The sequence below is a fragment of the Punica granatum genome, chromosome 1 (genome assembly GCF_007655135.1).
Source record: "Punica granatum isolate Tunisia-2019 chromosome 1, ASM765513v2, whole genome shotgun sequence".
Classification (NCBI taxonomy): Eukaryota; Viridiplantae; Streptophyta; class Magnoliopsida; order Myrtales; family Lythraceae; genus Punica; species Punica granatum.
In genome coordinates, this window is record NC_045127.1 from 23,248,745 (window position 1) to 23,264,811 (window position 16,067).

The following is a 16,067-nucleotide window of genomic DNA, read 5'->3' on the forward strand; positions in this document are numbered from 1 at the left end:
GTCCGCGTTCATCTGTTTCAGCGTGGAGACGGGGCAAACGTTAAGAGCAGAGCCGTTGTCGATCATGACTCGACCAACGACGTGGTTGTTGCACTTGCAAACTATGTGCAATGCCCGCAAGTGTCCTTGTCCTTCCGAGGGAATTTCGTCTTCCGAAAAGGAAATTTGATTCGAGAAAATAGAGTTCACAGTCTCCTCGATTCTATCCGGTGCAGTATCTTTCGGGACTTGTGCCGCAGTGAGAACTTTCAGCAAAGCGTTCCGATGAGGTTCGGAGTTCAAAAGCAATGCGAGCAGCGATATATGAGCTGGTGACTCGCCCATTTGCTCGACCACTTTGTATTCGCTTGCTTTGATCACCTTCATGAAAGCTTCGGCTTCTTGATCGGTGACCTTCTTTGTAGGGAGTGACACGACTTTTGGAACGGTTGAGAACTCAGTAGCGGGAGCCTTTCCTTTGTCAACAGGCTCTGGACCCTGATAAACCCGTCCTGAATGCGTGATTCCCATCGCGCTCATTTCTAGTTCTGCACTGGCAACCTCGCTCTCATATGTCCAGGGAACTCGGCTATCGTGATAAGGCTCATTTGCAGGAACCTCGACAACGAATGGGATGGGAGCGAATGCAACTTCTACTGGAGCATAGTTAATGACAAATGGAATTGAGGCCTTTTGCGAGTCCTCTTCCTCATCAATAGCAGCGATGCTAATCATGTTGACAGAAGGTCCTGAACCTGATCCATGATCAGGAAGAGGATTTGCACGGACATTCGGCGGCTTCACCTCATTAAAGGAGATTTGTCTTGTATCAATCATCTCCTGGATTTTATCCCGGAGTCTCCAACAAGTATCCAGAGTGTGACCAGGAGCACCCTGATGAAATTCACAGTGAAAATTTTGGTTCTGCATGGAAGGATCGAAATGGGGACCGAGTGCTTCTGTTTTGATCTTGTTGCCTGCAAGAAGCTGCCTGAATATGTGAGAGGGGGGAGCTGGTAAAGTGGTGTATTGCTTGCGTGGACGCGGTTGAGCAGCACTGCTTTGTTGAGTTCTAGGAGCTGGAGCACGTTGAGCCGGCTGAGGAGATCTCGAAGCCGGGGGTCTAGCTTGTTGAACTTGAACAGGAGCGTACTGTTGCGGAGGTTGCGACTGGATAACAGTTGGCGAGGTTGAGAAATAAGCTTGCGGCGTTTGATAGGGTTGCACATAATGCACGGGATGCGCATATGCCTGAGAAGTCGGTAATGCAGGGGTGTAGTCCACCGAAATCAGCTGTGAAGCCCGATGTCCAGAATTGACGATGCCAATAGTTGCGTCTTTGCCTCTCTTGAATGTTCCAGCGGTTTGTTTCTTCGGTGTCTCTCCGTCCTTCTTCCTTGACGGGGCTTCAATTCTTCCTAGCTTAACACCCATATCCAACTTCTTTCCTGCCTCAATCAGGTCTGAGAAAGAGGAGGTATGAGCCAGGAGATGTGAGTAATATGCGCCTCTGAGCGTAGAGTGAAACAGTTGAACTTGCTGTTGCTCAGTGATTGGAGGAATGTGCTTTGCCGCTTTTCCCCTCCATTCCGTAGCGTATGCTTTGAAAGTTTGACTTTCTCTCATCTCTGTCATGCTAAGATCAAGAAGAGTAGGAGGTGTCTCTGCACAGAATCGGTACTGGTCGAGGAATTTCTGAGAAAGATCTGTCCATGTAGGGATATCGCCGGCTTTCAGAGTCATGAACCAATCTAACGCCGATCCTGTAAGACTGTCTTGGAAATTCTGAATGACAAATTCCTCGTAATCCCAATACGAAAGTATTTTGCTATGATAGTGACGGAGATGATGCCGAGGGTCTTTGGTCCCGTCGTACCTCTTAAAATCTGGAATCTTGATCTTAGGGGGCAACAGCATGCCCGGAAAGAGATTCCAGTCACTGTCACCGAAGTCAGGACGAGATGTGCCTGCTTGGAGGGTTCGAATGGTTTCCTCCATTCTCTTCATTCTTTTCTCCTGTTCATTTTCAAGAGGAATGTTTGTCGGTAGAACTGCAGGAGCGGCATGAGTAGGTGTGCCTGGTTCAGTGGGAGGAATATTTAGGGGTGGTGGAGTTTGGTAGGAAAAGCTCATTTGGGTTTGTGGAGCTTGGAGGGAAAAAGGTTCCGCAGTGGGAGCAGGGATTTGTGTGATCGTGACTGGAGGAACCGTCAGTGGTGGAATGGTGTAAATTGGAGGTTGAGTAGGTATGGTGAGCGGCGGCAAAGTGAGCATTGCGAGATCTGTTGATAGGAACGCCGCGGGTGGAAACGGTACCGATGTAGGAGCCGGTGGTGGTGGCATAGGATCACTGACTAGGCTGACTGTCGGCACATATGTCATTGCTGAAAAAGACATATCTTCGCTATCCGTCACATAAATAGGCGGGTCGATCGGATTCAAGTGCACGGTTGTCCTGCGTTCAAGAGGTGGAGTATGGCTCGAGGAAGCTCGGTTTTGATCCCAAAGCATAGCCATGAGCTCTGTCATATTGGTATTCATGTTGGCAGCCAACTGATTAACCATCCCTTCGAGTGCGACGAAACGCACGGGATCGACAACATTGGATGGCGCCTGTGCAGGAGAAGGGAGGTGCATTGGAAGAACACCAGAGTACGCTATAGATGCTGGAGATGACATCACGTGCGTGTCTTGCGGAAGGGAGTGTGCCGGCATTGGTGGCGCGTCTTGCTCCGAGATAACGGGTTGTTGCTCTTCGGCCATTCTTCCGCGTGCACGAGTAGGATATCGATGCGACACCAGTTGTTAGTACCTACATGTATGTGTAAGTATATGAGTGTAATTGTTGTGTGTTGACCATCTTCAAGATGTAAATGACAATGTATGAATGCATGAGATGTATGAGTTTAAAAACACTAATGCCATTACATCAGTTTGATTCACGTTTCATAATTTACAAAGGCAGTTTGTTTGAAAAGGAAACATAAACATTAAACCAACAAATATTATAACCCGTAGCTGAGTGAGCGCTACGTGGGTCCTATACAGGCAAAAATGCTCATCAACTGAGCTTAAGGATGAGAGATCCTGTGCGCTCTTGCTCGCGCTCGGTCCAGCATAGTGCTCAAACGTGCTATCTCCCTGTCTTGGCTCGCTACGCGTGCACGAGTTTGAGCCAACTCGCTCTGAAGCTCTCTGTGATCAGTGAGTTCTGTACGAATGTCCACAAGTTCGCAGCGAAGTCGATCTCGCTCTGCTCTAATGACTTGCAGCTCTGTGTGCATGGTTCCTTGGATTGAGCTTTCTGCGTCTGGAATGTCTGCCTGCGGTGTCTACAGCATCTGCGGCATGCGTAGCCGACGAACAGGTGCGAATCCATACGGATTGAACTGCATCACATACGCTGCTGTAGCTGAGAAAGCTCGCTCCTCATCAGTGGGATGCTCCGGGAAGTACAGTTCCTGAACGATGCGCGTGCTCCATAAGCGTCGGACCTCTCTAACCCATAGAATCCTATCCGGGAGTGAAATTGTGGTGTTTGCCCACCTGAAGCAGTGTGAAGTGCGATCTGCCTCTATAGGAATATCTTGTAGTCCACCGAGTTGTCTGATGACTCGGGCTGGAAAGATAAGTGTGCTCCCTAAATGACTGATTAAGGGAAGTCCTATAACAGAAGGACATCCAAGGATCATGGGACCGCCAGGATTCCAACGTGTAGTCCATAAAAACTGTGCTGGGGTGAGCTCTTCCATAAACCGCGTCCAGTCGGTGTAGTTACGGTCGGAGGGTCGAAACACATGAAGTAGACGAGCGATGAGTGAGCGTTCGTCGGTGATACATGGAAAAGGATGGGATAAGCCGAACGGCCTGATGTGTGCTAGAAGCCAAATCTGAAGCAGATGTGAGGATCCTCTCATCCTGCCCCGTCGATTCTCTCGTACATAGTCAAGAGACCGAATGGTCTCAGCCAAAACGGCTTCCACATAACTATGGCCTCCTACCACTTGGAGGATGACCTGAGCAAGTGCCCCGTCTGTGAGGCTCGACGAGTACGGGAATAGCATAGTCCCGAAGATGAGCAAAAGAAACCCGTGACAAGCGTCACGTTGATAGGACTCTCCCGTGGCATTCAGAGCACGGGCCTGTATGAAATCTATGAGCCATGTAGTCCTAATGCTGTGCTCCCCTCCATACTGAAGCTCGCAACGAATTTCTTCATTGCGGAGACCTAAAAGGATGGCTAGTCTGCTCTGTATCGTGGCAAACTAGTTAGGCACCACGATTTCATGAATCGGTGTAGACCGCTGAAGGAGTGCCGCGTATTCCTCTACTGTAGGGGCTAATTCTGTCCCATGAAAGCTGAAAACGGCTCGCTGAGTGTCCCAAAAACTAATGGTAGTCCTGAGTAGGGTCCAATCGATGGGAGAATCAGCGAGTAATGGTAGGTCTCCTATGATGAGTCGGAGGAATGCACGGTCCACTGGGCGGAATGTGTTCCAAAGGCGAGTAATGTCCGTAGATGGTGTGATGATGATATCAAGCCTAGGACAGGGACGCGAGCGATCCATTCTTACCTAAATGGAAAAGATGTTGGTTTAAACTGATGCAATGTCCTAGTTTGTTTTGAAAATATGCATGCAGTGCAGGGAAAATAAACTATAACACGAGTTCTTTACATTATACAACACTCATTCAGTAAAAACAACAAAAGGCTCGCCTAAAAAGAAAAACTACGAGCCGACTCAAAGACTCAACTTTTGGGTCGGTTGGCGGCGTGAAGGTTATTTTTGGTCCAGCATGACGGTCCCTGTTTATGCATGGTTTCAGTGTTCTACTGGGAAAACCACTAACTAGGGATGGGGGCTCCCGATTCAAGGGTGTCAATTCCTTGAAATCGAGCTAGGATCTTTGGGGGCCGGTTTGGTGGCAGAGCCGACTCGATCCGTTCCCTTACTCGGAACCTCTGACTAACCTAGCTTCCTAAATCGGCGCCCGTGGGATTTTAGTCAAGGTACCTAAATCCACTAGAATGATGCAATGCAAGTGCAGAAAAGTAAATGTGCGTAAAATAGATAAGCGTGAAAGTTGCAGAAAGCGGTAAATGAACATGCAAGCAAGCAAACGAATCGAGCCTGAACCCACTAAGTGTGTCCCCAGCGGAGTCGCCAAGCTGTACGGACCCGAATGTGGACTCTCGTCGGGGCCCGCATTGCGCGCTTTTGGATCGCGCGGCTTGGGAGTGTCCACCTTCCCGTGGGGACGAGTGACGGACATGCGTGAGAGAAGGAGTCGCCACTTATCATTTTACAACCCGAAGGTCGAGGGCGGATAAGTTACCCTGGGTCTAGGGGTATGGAACACCTAGTTGTTGTTAAGGCATTGATCTGTGCGGAACCGAAAAATCCGTGCTCGGGGGTTCATGTTGCGGGCCTATATCCCGCACGCCCTTTCGGTACTCTGGTTTGCTAGGCTTGCATGTTTTATAATTTACCGCATGAATTAAGCTGCACTCGGCTCGCACGTTTTGACACCGGAGATTCGGTGAACCAAACGATGTCGGTTGAGAAGCCGAGAGAGAAGTAAGCCCGTATGTCGGGGAGTTGGTTCACAATCTTACGTTACAGTTCATCGAACCATGGAGGTTGAATCCCTGCGTGAACCAGAACCGCGAGTTCTTGGATTTACTTGTATCTAGGCAAGCATTAGACCGATTCGATTAATTCGACTCTCGGACCGTTCGTTCACCGACTGGAATTCTTACAGAACTAACAGATTATTAATAACAGACAAAGTGTTTGTTATTGTCGTGTTTACGTGAACTAACAGATTATTAACCCAGGGCTGTTTTTGCAAGCAAATGCCATATGCTAAACAATCAAACATGTGCCAATATTTTAGTATCGGGTTTGGTTTGAAACTTGAAAATGAGAGTCAAATCTCATGTGTGTGGATTGCTTTTACAGTTGTTCTATATTGTGACACTGAATTTTCACTGAATTAGCCAAACTCGTGTTTTGACTCTAGATTTGGAATCTAGAATTCCTCCTAACCATTATCTGGTGTTTGGTTAGGTCGAGTAAAAGGTTAATCAGCACTTTACATGTTTTCTGACATAGATAACCGTTCTAGTTACCCGAGTCTATGTTAGGATGACAGAAACTCGTCAGTTAGATAAGAAAAGGCTATGCAGATGAACCTGCACCTGAACAGGTAGCCCGTTCTTATCCCGTACTGTAGTGTTTCTGTCATGCTAACCCTAAGGGTGTCGCTGAATTGTGGAAAGACGATTTTGCCCTTTATTTAAAAATTGTTTTTAGAAAAGGGGAAACATCGCAGTGCGGGCCACCTCGGCCTGTAGCCGGTGTCGACCAATTCCCTGGGTCGTCCAGGGTTGTGCAAGAACCCCGAAAAAGCCAAAGAACCGGTCGATTTGCCCGGAAGTGACCTAGAAAGATCTTCTGTATCCTGACCTGAGCTACCTGGAATCAGGTAAACATTCAAGTTGAGACACAGAAGCTCTCTTCAGACGTTTATGCTACATCGGACCGCGCGTTTCGGGTTTTGAAATTGGTAAGTCTGAAGAGGGCCCCAACGTCATTTGATAACTCATAGACGCGAGTTATCATTTAATGACCAATTCGTGCAAAATTGTTTAGATTGAATGAATTAGCCGTGTGAACGTCCCGATTAACCCATTCGTAGAATTGATGCTTAAGGTTATTGCCGAATACATTAATTAAGAAAACGATTCGTGATTCGACGACCAAAACGAATCCATAATGATCAAGGATAATTCGGTTGAATAACCGACAATATCCTTATAACCGAATGGATCCGAATGAGTCCTCGATACATGAATCCATGCACGTTTATTTTAAAAGGAGTCTTTAAACGATACTTTAACATAGGAATCGTAAAGACATTGAAATTAAAAATTCACACAATCCGATAAACGAATTAAACTCGGATAAGGAAATCATTCTTGATCCAAGAAAGGCCAAGAAGCCCTCGGCTTCATCTTATCAAAGGTGGCCGAAAGTTCTCATGGCTCAATTCGAGTCACAAATGATTTCCTAGCCACGGTTTAATTATTTTTCGCATGCTCAAGCATCAACCATGATGGATAACACTTCCTTTTAACAAAAAGCCGGTGTTATCATGATTTGATTAACTCATTTAAACATGCAAACATTCACAAACATGTTACTTAGGGAATAGATAAAATAACACCGGCTTTATGCATGCAAGAACAATAAAATAAGCTCGGAAACTAACTTGGATCGGCTAAGGAGACCGATCTTAACCCGAAAAGAGCAATTTAAGTCTCAACCCTCTCATTTAGAGACTTGGCCTAGAGTTAGTTTGCCATTCCCGGGTCGGGATAGTCTTCCTTACGACGATCCAAACCTTTTTCCGACATGCTAGCAAGTGATAAGGTAGTGCACATGCATAATATAACATAAAATTGCATAAAATTAAATCTTGCAAGTTAAACATGAATGAAACACCATAATACTCCATAGCCATGCAAAAATATGAAAAGCCCTAACTCCTCTAGGTCGAGAATGTTTTACCTAGCCTCGGGATACGAGGAAAGAGTCGGGGAAGTGTTTGAGAGTCGAATGACTCGGTGGAACCCTTGAAAAAAAGTATTCAGATGCAAGGGTGGACGTGCATGAGCACGGTCAAGCGCGATGACGGGCATCGGGCACGATGACGGGTGTTGGCAGGCACGGTGACAGGCGCTGGTGATGCTGGTGACGGACGCTGGTGGCGCTGGTGATGGGCGCTGGTGGCGCTGGTGACGGGCGCTGGTGGCGCTGGTGACGAGCGCTGGTGGCGCTGGTGACGGGCGCTGGTGATGGGCACTGGTAGCGCTGGTGACGGGCGCTGGTGGCGCTGGTGACGGGCGCTGAAGACAGGCGCGCGCGTATGGTGACAGGCGCTGGTGTGCTCGGTGACGAGCGCTGGTTGCGCTGGTGACAGGCACTGGTGATGGGTGCTGGTAGCGCTGGTGACGGGTGACGAGTGCTAGTGACGAGCGTTAGTGAGGGGCACGGACGTGCTCGATGACGGACGCTGGCGTGCTCGGTGACGCTAGTGACGAGCGCCGGTGACGGACACGAGCGTGCTCGATGACGGACGCTGGTGTGCTCGGTGACGCTGGTGACGAGCGCTGGTGACAGACACAGGCGTGCTCGATGACGGACGCTGGTGTGCTCGGTGACGCTGGTGACGAGCGCTGGTGACGGACACGAGCGTGCTCGATGACGGACGCTGGTGTGCTCGGTGACGCTGGTGACGGGTTACTGTTCACCCGAGAGTTCGAATTTCACCCGAAATGACTAAAACGACCCAAAACGATGAGCAAATGACTTCAAACTGAAAAACTGAGTTTAGAATTGGAATCCTTGGGTCCAAAACATGTGGTCCATGAAGTTTGAGGAATTTTGGACATAAGTCGGAATAGTGCCCGCTATGGATTCCGACCTAAACTCTAAGGATCTTTGGCTTGGGTTTTGGTTTTCATGGAGTGATTTGCTTGCTGCTGGTTCCTAACAAGTTGTGAGTATTTTCTAGAGGGAGAAACTAGAAAGATCATGTGTGCCTCATGAGTGATTAACTTAACGACAAATATGCAATATATATGTGAAGCTAATGAGCAATTAAGCAAAACAAAGCACCATTAAGGGAGATGAGGATGAATGTCATCCATGCATCTTGATGAGGAAGAGCCAAGAAGCATTAATGGAGATGGAGTTAATGGCTTGAGTGTTGTCTTCAACTTCCCAAGATATTTTGGGCTAGGTGAGGGCAAGAGAGGAAGAGGAAGAGGCCGAAAATTTTGGGGCAAGGGGCGGTTGCCCTTGGGCAGCCCGTGGGTCCCATGGCCCATGAGGAGAAATCGGGAGAAAGCTTGGGTCTCGATTGGTCGCGCATTCGAAGTTCATGGTTCGAATTGAACGTCGAATTGTCAATATGCGCGAGAAAACGGTTTTAACGAGCCTAAGATTGGCATTTTCCATGGGGAAATATCCCGGAAGCATACGAGGCTCGGAAGCCGTTTTTGCTCATTGCAGGTGACCAGAGCGAAGTTGTCCGCTTCTAACAGCATATCTTGTGTCTGTGTCTCACGTTGGTCATTTTGACATAAATTGTCAGACAACGTGAACAATTATCCCTTAAGTCGGTAATGCAAACGTGGAGCCGGAGCCGAAACTGGATTTCTCAGAATGCTTTCTGAGTTGCTTGGGCGCTCCGGAGATTACTGTAATCTCTGTTTGTTGAGATCAGACCTCTAAGGACTTGAAAAGTGTATCTGAGACCTCTAAAGCACTGCTCGGGAGGTCTAGATGAGTCGTGTGATTTATTCCGACAATTCCACGTTGAGCCCTGAGAAGGCTAGCATGGTGTAGGATAGACACCCGACGTCCAGTTTCCGTAAAAAGGACCTCCGGATATGCATTTCTATTGAAAATGGCCATTTCCGTTCTTCGGAGGTTACTCGGGAAACTGAAAAGGTTTTTGCTGTCTGTTCTGCCCAATTGTGAATGTTTGCTAGAGTTTTCTGGGCAATGTGGTATGAACTTCGTCCGCCGTAATTCCATCAGACCAGTCTCTGGCTATGCTCTTCCGCAAAGGGGTATGCTTGTTTTGCCGCTCGGAAGTCATTTGAAGTGTCTATGTGACTTCCCAGAGACAATCTGAAGCATTGTTCATGCTCTGTGTGCTGGTGGGGCATGGCCGCGTCTGATATTTGGAATTAACTTTTCTCCAGGAAACCGGCATTTTTGGACTTCCACTGAAAAGTTGTATGTATACAGAAAGTTGTTATGTATAGAGCAGATGATTTGCAAAATGCCTTTGGGGACATTTTTCATCTGTTTGGCATTGAAGTGGATTTTTGGAGTCCAATATTGGCTATCTTTCGACGATCAAGCGAGCTATCGGAAAATAGTACCGTCCGTGTGATATACTGAAAATGCCGGTTTTGGACATTGTTGAGCTCTCCAGTCACTTTGTTGCTGCTTGCTGACCCCTGGGGTCCTTCTGTCAGGTGTATGTGTCATTTGCCCGATTTCGCCGACTTGAGGGTGAATAGTGATTTTCTGCTCTGTTAAGTCGTTTCTTTGTATTCTGCTCAAGTCATGTTTTGGATCATTGCTGATAATATAATTTGGAATGGTGAGCCAAAATGGGGTGCTGACAGTACTCCATCAGTTGGCAACGCCATTTGGCTAAGTTCCTCATGAAGGATGGACTGTCGAGTAGATACTTCAGGGGATCCGTCTTGGACAACAAACAAACAGTATGGTAGATAGTGTATTGTCGGAGCCTTTGCATGACCCACACGAGTGCGCAACACATTTTCTATATCTCAGGGTAGTTAGACTCCCCTTCAGTGAACTTCTTGCTCAAATAATAAATTGTTCGCTCTGCATGCGTGGAATCTTCCTTCTGCCCTAACATGCATCCAATGGATTATTGGCGCACTGTTAGGTACAGAACGAGAGGACGATCCGGTGCAGGTGGAACCAACACCGGCGGCTGAACTAAATATGCCTTGATTGTATCGAAGGCTTTCTGACACTCGTCATCCCATTTTACCACTGCATTTTTGCGAAGCAGGCGGAAGACCGGTTGACATTTGTCTGTCAGATTTGCAATGAAATACGCGATGTAATTCAGCCGTCCTAAGAAGCTCCTTACTTCGCGCACTGTCGATGGAGGGGGCAGTTCCATGATCGCCTTGACCTTGTCGGGGTCGACCTCAATGCCCTTTTCACTGACTACAAACCCTAACAATTTCCCTGACTTGACGCCAAAAGTGCATTTCGCTAGGTTGAGTCGGAGCTTGTACTTCCTGAGACGATCGAATAGCCACTTAAGGTTGACCAGATGATCTTCACCTTCTTTGGACTTCGCAATAATGTCGTCGACGTAGACCTCTATCTCTTTATGCATCATGTCATGAAAGAGTGTGACCATTGCCCTCTGATAGGGTGCCCCGTCATTTTTTAGACCGAAAGGCATGACCTTATAGTAAAAGGTACCCCACATCGTGATGAACGTCGTTTTGATCTTATCCTCCTCGACCATCTAAATCTAATTGTATCTAGAGAAGTCGCCCATGAAGGAGAATTGTGTGTGACGTGCTGTATTGTCCACCAAGACGTCGATGTGGGGCAGCGGGAAGTTATCCTTAGGAAGTTATCAGCTCGTTGACGCCGTAAGTGTTGGCGTTTGGGCAGAAATCTTTCAGTGTCGAGAGGGAGGAAATGCTTTACGATTGAAGGGTCTAAGCCTGGCATGTCGGCGTAAGACCAAGCAAAGACCTCTTGATACTCTATCAAGAAATCGATCATCCGAGATCTTTGTGCAGGTTCAAGACCCGTCTCGATCCTGAGGGTGCATGGTTCTTCTACAGTGCCTATGTTGATCTATTCGGTTGGCTCGATTGAGGTGAATTGGTGGTTTTCGAGACGATGCAAACTCTCGGGCACGCGACTGTTCTCGTCAAGCCCTTCCCCGAAGTATATGGGAAGGGACTTTCCGAGGCATGTTTCGGATGAATTTGAATCATTGCAACCATGATTTGGATTCGATTGGAGCCTGGAAATGAAAGTGAATTGTTTTAGAAATTAAAGGTGATAGAAGTAAGTGCGAGAGTGAGAGAATTTAGACACAGAAATTCAAAAAGTATGCAGGGATTTTATTAACAAGCCATAACAAAAACCCCTCTTTTGTTATGTGGCTTATGGCGTTGCCGACATACAGGTAGCATTATACATAAAGACCATCTTACACATCGACAACCATGGCCGAGTAGAGCGAAACTAAAGTCCAATTGGTAAGCTCCTCATTCTCTCGTACAGGGCGGATATGAACCCTGGAAGATGTCTCCTCAGTGACGGCATATATGGCTGGCAAAGCCAAGAACTCTTCAGCAGTATCCGAAGATGAATCATCTAATTCAGTGGATGGGCTATCAGAGGTGCCTCCCATGACCTGCGGTGGTGCAGGGTAAAACTGCGAAAGCGGTGGAACCGGAATGCCCTTGGAGAGCTCCCGTAGTGTGCCGCAAGACGGTGGAGATGCTTTCCACGACGAGCTTGCACGATCTCATGATAAGAGGGGTGAAAACCGAGTCCCCTTCTATTACGATATTCCTCCATTTCGATTGGTCAGAGAATTCCCTGAGCGCATGCCCCAAGTCCAGTTCCGGGGACGTAGTCGTTCTTCAACAGAACTTTCTCAATCATGCGATCGGCTCGGGATAGACCGACTTCTCCATAATCTCGAATTACGGAAATGATGTCGAAAGAGTGAAAGGGAAGATTCTGATCTTCTCCAATGCTAATGTAGGGGACAGCTGTTTCCTTGTAGATTGCATAATGTTCTTCGCCGTTGAGAGTGATGAGTTTGCCTTCAACGAAGAATTTCAGCTTCTAATGCAGTGATGAAGGAACAGCGCCGGCGGCGTGAATCCATGGCCTCCCAAGCAGCAGACTGAAAGCATTGGGAATCTCGAGGATCTGGAAGGTAACGGAGAATGAGCAAGGACCCACATTGATCAGGAGATCAATTTCTCCATTCAATTCTCTCCTGAAGCCATCAAAGGCTTGAACAGTGGTCTTGCTTACACGAATGCGGCTCATATCCACGTTCATCTGTTTCAGCGTGGAGACTAGGCAAACGTTAAGAGAAGAGCCGTTGTCGATCATGACTCGACCGACGACGTGATTGTTGTACTTGCAAACTATGTGCAATGCTGGCAAGTGTCCCTGACCTTCAGACGGAAGTTCATCCTCGGCAAAGGAGATCTGATTCGAGAAGATGGAATTGACAGTCTCTTCGATCCTATCAGGTGTAGTCTCCTTCAGAACTTGTGCGGCAGTGAGGACTTTCAATAGAGTGTCACGATGCGGCTCGGAGCTCAAAAGCAAGGCAAGCAGTGAAAAGTGGGCTGGTGACTTGCCCATCTGCTCAACAACCTTGTACTCGCTCGCTTTGATCACCTTCATGAAGGCTTCGGCTTCCTGCTCGGTGACCTTCTTCGTAAGGAGTGGTGCGGCTTCTGGAATGGCTGAGAATGAAGTAGCAGGAGCCTTCCCTTTGTCCGCAAGCTCTGGGCCTTGATAAACGTGACCTGAGCGCGTGATACCCATCGCGCTCGTTTCCCGCTCCGTATTGGCGACCTCACCCCCGTAATTCCAGGGAACTTGGTGGTCCTAATATGGTTCCTTTGCAGGAACCTCGATGACGAATGAGGCGGAAGTAGCTGCCACTTTTGCTGGAGTACAGTGGATGATGAACGGAACCGGAGTCACCTGGACGTCTTCTTCTTCTCCGATGGCAGCTATGCTGATCATGTTGATGGAAGGTCCTAGACCTGATCCATGGTCAGAGAGAGGGTTCACGCGCACATTCGGCTGTTTCACCTCATTGAAGGAAATATGTCTTGTGTCAATCATCTCCTAGATTCTGTCCCGAAGGCTTCAGCAATTGTCCAGGGTGTGACCAGGAGCACCCTGATGAAATTCACAGCGCAAGTTTTGATTCTGCACTGTGGGGTCGAAGTTAGGACCGGGTGCCTCTGTTTTGATCTTATTGCCTATGAGAAGCTGCCTGAATATGTAGGAGGGAAGAGCTGGTAGAGTGGTGTACTGCTTGCGCAGACGCGATTGAGTAGCATTGCCCTGTTGAGTTCTCGGGCTGGAGCACGTTGAGCCGGTTGAAGAGATCTCGAAGTCGGGGGTCTACCTTGTTGAGCCTGAGCAGGAACGTACTGTTGCGGCGGTGGTGACTGAATAACAGTGGGGATAGCCGGGGAGTATGCCTACTGCGCTGGATAGAGCTGCGTCTAATGCACAGGGTGTGCATATGCCTGAGAAGTCTGCGGTGCAGGGGTGTAGTGCACTGAAATTGGCTGCGAAGTCTGGCACCCAGAATTAATGGTGCCAATGGTCGTATCCTTGCCTCTCTTGGAGGTTCCACCAATATGCTTCTTCGATGTCTCTCCGTCCTTCTTCCTTGATGGGCCATCAATCTTCCCCAGCTTAACACCCATGTCAAGCTTATTTCCTACTTCGATCAGGTCTGAGAATGAGGAAGTATGAACCAAAAGGTGTGAATAGTATGCACCTCTGAGCGTGGAGTGTAACAACTGGACTTGCTGTCGCTCGGTGATCAGGGGAATATGTTTCGCTGCCTTTCCCCTCCACTCGGCTGCATATGCCTCGAAGGTCTGATCTTCTTTCATCTGCATCAAGCTGAGATCGAGGAGAGTAGAGGGTGTCTCCGCGCAGAATCGATGCTGATCAAGGAACTTCTGAGAGAGATCTGTCCATGTGGGGATGTCACCGGCCTTCAAGGTCATAAACCAATCTAAGGCTGATCCCGTAAGACTATCTTGAAAAGTCTGAATAACAAACTCTTCGTAATCCCAGTATGGAAGCATTTTGCTCTGATAGTGGCGGAGATGATGTCGTAGATCCTTGGTCCCGTCATACCTCTCGAAGTCCAAGATTTTGATCTTAGGGGGCAGTGGCATGCCCGGGAAGAGATTCCAGTTGTGATCATCGTAATCAAAACTAGAACTCCCTGCTTGGAGGGCTTTGATCGTCACTTCCATCTTCTTTAGTCTTTTGTCCTGCTGTGTCTCCGCTTCGGGGAGAAAGTTTGTCAGTGGAGCTGCATGGGCTGCCTGAGAAGGCGTGTCGGGTTCAAGGGGAGGAATATTTAGTGGAGGTGGAGCTTGGTAAGAAAGGCCCATGTAGGGTTGTGAAGCTTGGAAAGGAAAAGGCTAAGCAGTATGAGCAAGAGCGGGTGCGCTCATCATCGAAGGAACTGTTGGAGGTAGCACTGTGTAGATAGGGTGTTGAGCCGGCATGGCTAATGGCGGCGGTGCATGCAGAGTAGAGTCTGCGGATAGAAAGGCTGCTGGTAGCAATGGAACAAACGTAGGAGCAGGGGGTGGCGGTAGAGGATCATTGATCGGACAGACTGCCGGCACGTGCGTCATTGCAGAGAAACACACGTCCTCACTTTCCGAAACATAAATCGGTGGGACCACCGGGTTCGGATCTACAGTTGCCCTGTGCTCCGGAGGCGGAGTGAAGCTCGAGGAAGCCCAATTCTGATCTCAGAGCATGGTCATGATTTCATTCATATTCGTGGCCATATTATCTGCAAGCTGATTGACAATTCCCTCGAGCGCCGTGATACGCGCGAAATCGTCGGAGTTGGAAGATGACTGAACTATTGGTAGCAAGAGATGCACTGAAGCAGCGCCCGAATACCCCAGTGGAATGCCTGTGGGCGTTGGGGGCAGTAAAGCCTGTAACATAGGTGGTTGAGAATGCACCGGAGTTGGTGGATTATCCTCCTCGAGCCTAGTGTGCTGTATTTCCTCTGCCATTCTAGCTCTCAAGCGAGTCTTGTAACGGTGCGGCGTCGCCAGTTGCGATTATCTGTATGTATAAATGTATAAGCACAATTGTTGTTTGATTGACTCGAGTGTCAAAATAAATGATGTAAATGAATGAACTGTATGAAATGCATGAGTTTCAAAACACTAATGCCATTACATCGACTTCATTCAAGTTCCATAATTTACAAAGATAGTACTTTTCAAAAAGAAAGGAACGTAAACATAAAACCGACATCCTACTACGCCCGACAATCGAGTGAGCGTTGCGTAGGTTTGAACGGGGCAAAAAGACGTTGCTGACTAGTGAACTCAAGGATGGGGAACTTTGCGTTTTTTGCCCGCACTCGGTCCAACGTAGCGCTCAAACGCACTATCTCCCGGTCTTGGTTCGCAATGTGCGAGCATGCGTGAGCTAGTTCCCTCTAGAGCTCTCTGTGCTCTACAAGCTCTACGCGAGTGTCAACGAGCTTGCATCGGAGTTGATCTCGTTCTTCCCTGATAGACTGCAGTTCTGTACGCGCTGCGGCCTGGGGTGGAACTCTCGGCATCGGGAATGGATACTGGGGGAGGTCGTGGAATCGGTGCCGTTCGAGGCTGATGAACAGGTGCTAACCCCTGCGGGTGGAACTGAGCCACATACGCCATGGTAGCAGAG

The 16,067-nt window shown here is 48.3% G+C and overlaps 1 protein-coding gene across 1 annotated transcript; it reads right to left on the reverse strand.

The window, feature by feature from the left end:
- Positions 1 to 13,843: 13,843 nt before the first annotated feature.
- On the reverse strand, positions 13,844 to 14,755 carry LOC116204550. The gene has a single exon (XM_031536694.1). The coding sequence runs from the start codon at positions 14,753 to 14,755 to the stop codon at positions 13,844 to 13,846; it is 912 nt and encodes a 303-aa protein (XP_031392554.1).
- Positions 14,756 to 16,067: the final 1,312 nt, after the last annotated feature.

Coding starts and splice junctions, on each gene's coding strand:
- LOC116204550 (XM_031536694.1), bottom strand. CDS start 14,755: ATGGGCCTTTCTTACCAAGCTCCACCTCCACTAAATATTCCTCCCCTT.